Raw genomic sequence first — 1,288 nt, forward strand, 5'->3', positions numbered from 1 at the left:
ATTTGGTCCATAATAATTAATTTCAATAGTGAAAATTGACCTGAAAAAAAATTTACCTCCTTGCAATCAGATTTGTATTATCGTCCAACCTTTTTCTTTCTTTCCTTTTTTTAACATTCATTGACCAGTAACCCTAATTCTCAAATTCCTATATAAATCATCTCATCCTATTCTTTAACTTCATCATCCCTTCCTACCAACTATTAGCTTCGAAATATACTTTGTTCTAATGGCTATCGACGATCTCGCCACCATCGATACCTCAAAGGAGAACTGGTCTATTGTTGCAAAGGTGAACCGGTTGTGGCTTAGTCCGTGCTTATATGGCTCCAAGCTTCCATTTTCCATGGACATGATTCTTATGATGACAAGGTAAATCAATTTTTCGCATAATGACCATGTATTACGTTCTTTTTTTTAAACTATAAATCTCAAATTTTCTCATTTTATTGAATTTCAGGGTTGTAAGATTCATGCTACGGTTAGGAAGACTCTTATATACCGATTTCAATCTTTACTGAGTGAAGGACGTGTATATCAGATTTTGTTTTTTGGTGTTGGTGAAAGTGGTCGTGATTTCCGTTCAACCTCGCACCCATTCAAGATCAACTTTGATATTCATACATTTGAGCGCTTGGTTCCCAACAAGGCCATCAACTTAAACCCTTACAATTTTGTGCCAATATCTGATATAATGTTTAAGGACCTTTATACGTCTTTTCTTATAGGTATATACTCTTTTTTAGTCTTTTGATTTTTAAATTACTGTTCTGGGTTTTGGATTAATGTTTCTATGATTTTGCAGATGTGATTGGAATTCTCACTGGTGCAAGTGCTGGAACTGAGTTTGAGAAAGATGGAACAAAGCAGAAAAGGATTACTGTTGAACTTGACCAAGATGGGTACACACAATGTTTAATGCTTATTCATATTTTTTCCATCTTTATTTATTATGAGTAAGGTTTTATAATTTCTCAATTTTCTTAATAGAGTTCGGGTTGAATGCGCCTTTTTTGGAAAGTATGTTGCTGAAGTCTTTGGTTATTCTCTTTATTGTTGACAGCATAAAAAAGATAACAAACAGTTTATTGATCATCTAATTTGAAGGTGTATTGACGTTTCTATAAGGTTAGTTTAACACTTTCAAATTATACACAATTTATATTTGTATTGGCACTGATAAATTTTTTTTTTTCCTTTCTAGGTTCTACACCTCAAATATGCTTGATTGACAACAAGCTCGGTTATGAAGTCTTTATCATTAATCATGGACTACAATTTTGAATAA

General features: G+C 32.7%; 1 protein-coding gene across 1 annotated transcript; it reads left to right on the forward strand.

Moving 5' to 3' along the window:
• The first annotated feature begins 229 nt into the window (after window positions 1-229).
• LOC130736234 (uncharacterized) lies at window positions 230-1,060 on the forward strand. Its single transcript, XM_057588077.1, has 4 exons — window positions 230-372; window positions 487-714; window positions 834-902; window positions 991-1,060. Exons 1-4 carry the CDS (start codon window positions 230-232, stop codon window positions 1,058-1,060), a joined length of 510 nt encoding a protein of 169 aa, XP_057444060.1.
• Window positions 1,061-1,288: the final 228 nt, after the last annotated feature.

This window comes from Lotus japonicus, chromosome 2, assembly GCF_012489685.1.
Source record: "Lotus japonicus ecotype B-129 chromosome 2, LjGifu_v1.2".
Taxonomy (NCBI): domain Eukaryota; kingdom Viridiplantae; phylum Streptophyta; class Magnoliopsida; order Fabales; family Fabaceae; genus Lotus; species Lotus japonicus.

What these genes read in the sequence shown, in the direction of transcription:
- LOC130736234 (XM_057588077.1), top strand. Translation starts at nt 230, where the DNA reads ATGGCTATCGACGATCTCGCCACCATCGATACCTCAAAGGAGAACTGG. An exon ending in ATGATTCTTATGATGACAAG is followed by an intron (nt 373 to 486) that starts GTAAATCAATTT and finishes TGCTACGGTTAG; the next exon opens with GAAGACTCTTATATACCGAT. An exon ending in GTTGAACTTGACCAAGATGG is followed by an intron (nt 903 to 990) that starts GTACACACAATG and finishes TTTTCTTAATAG; the next exon opens with AGTTCGGGTTGAATGCGCCT.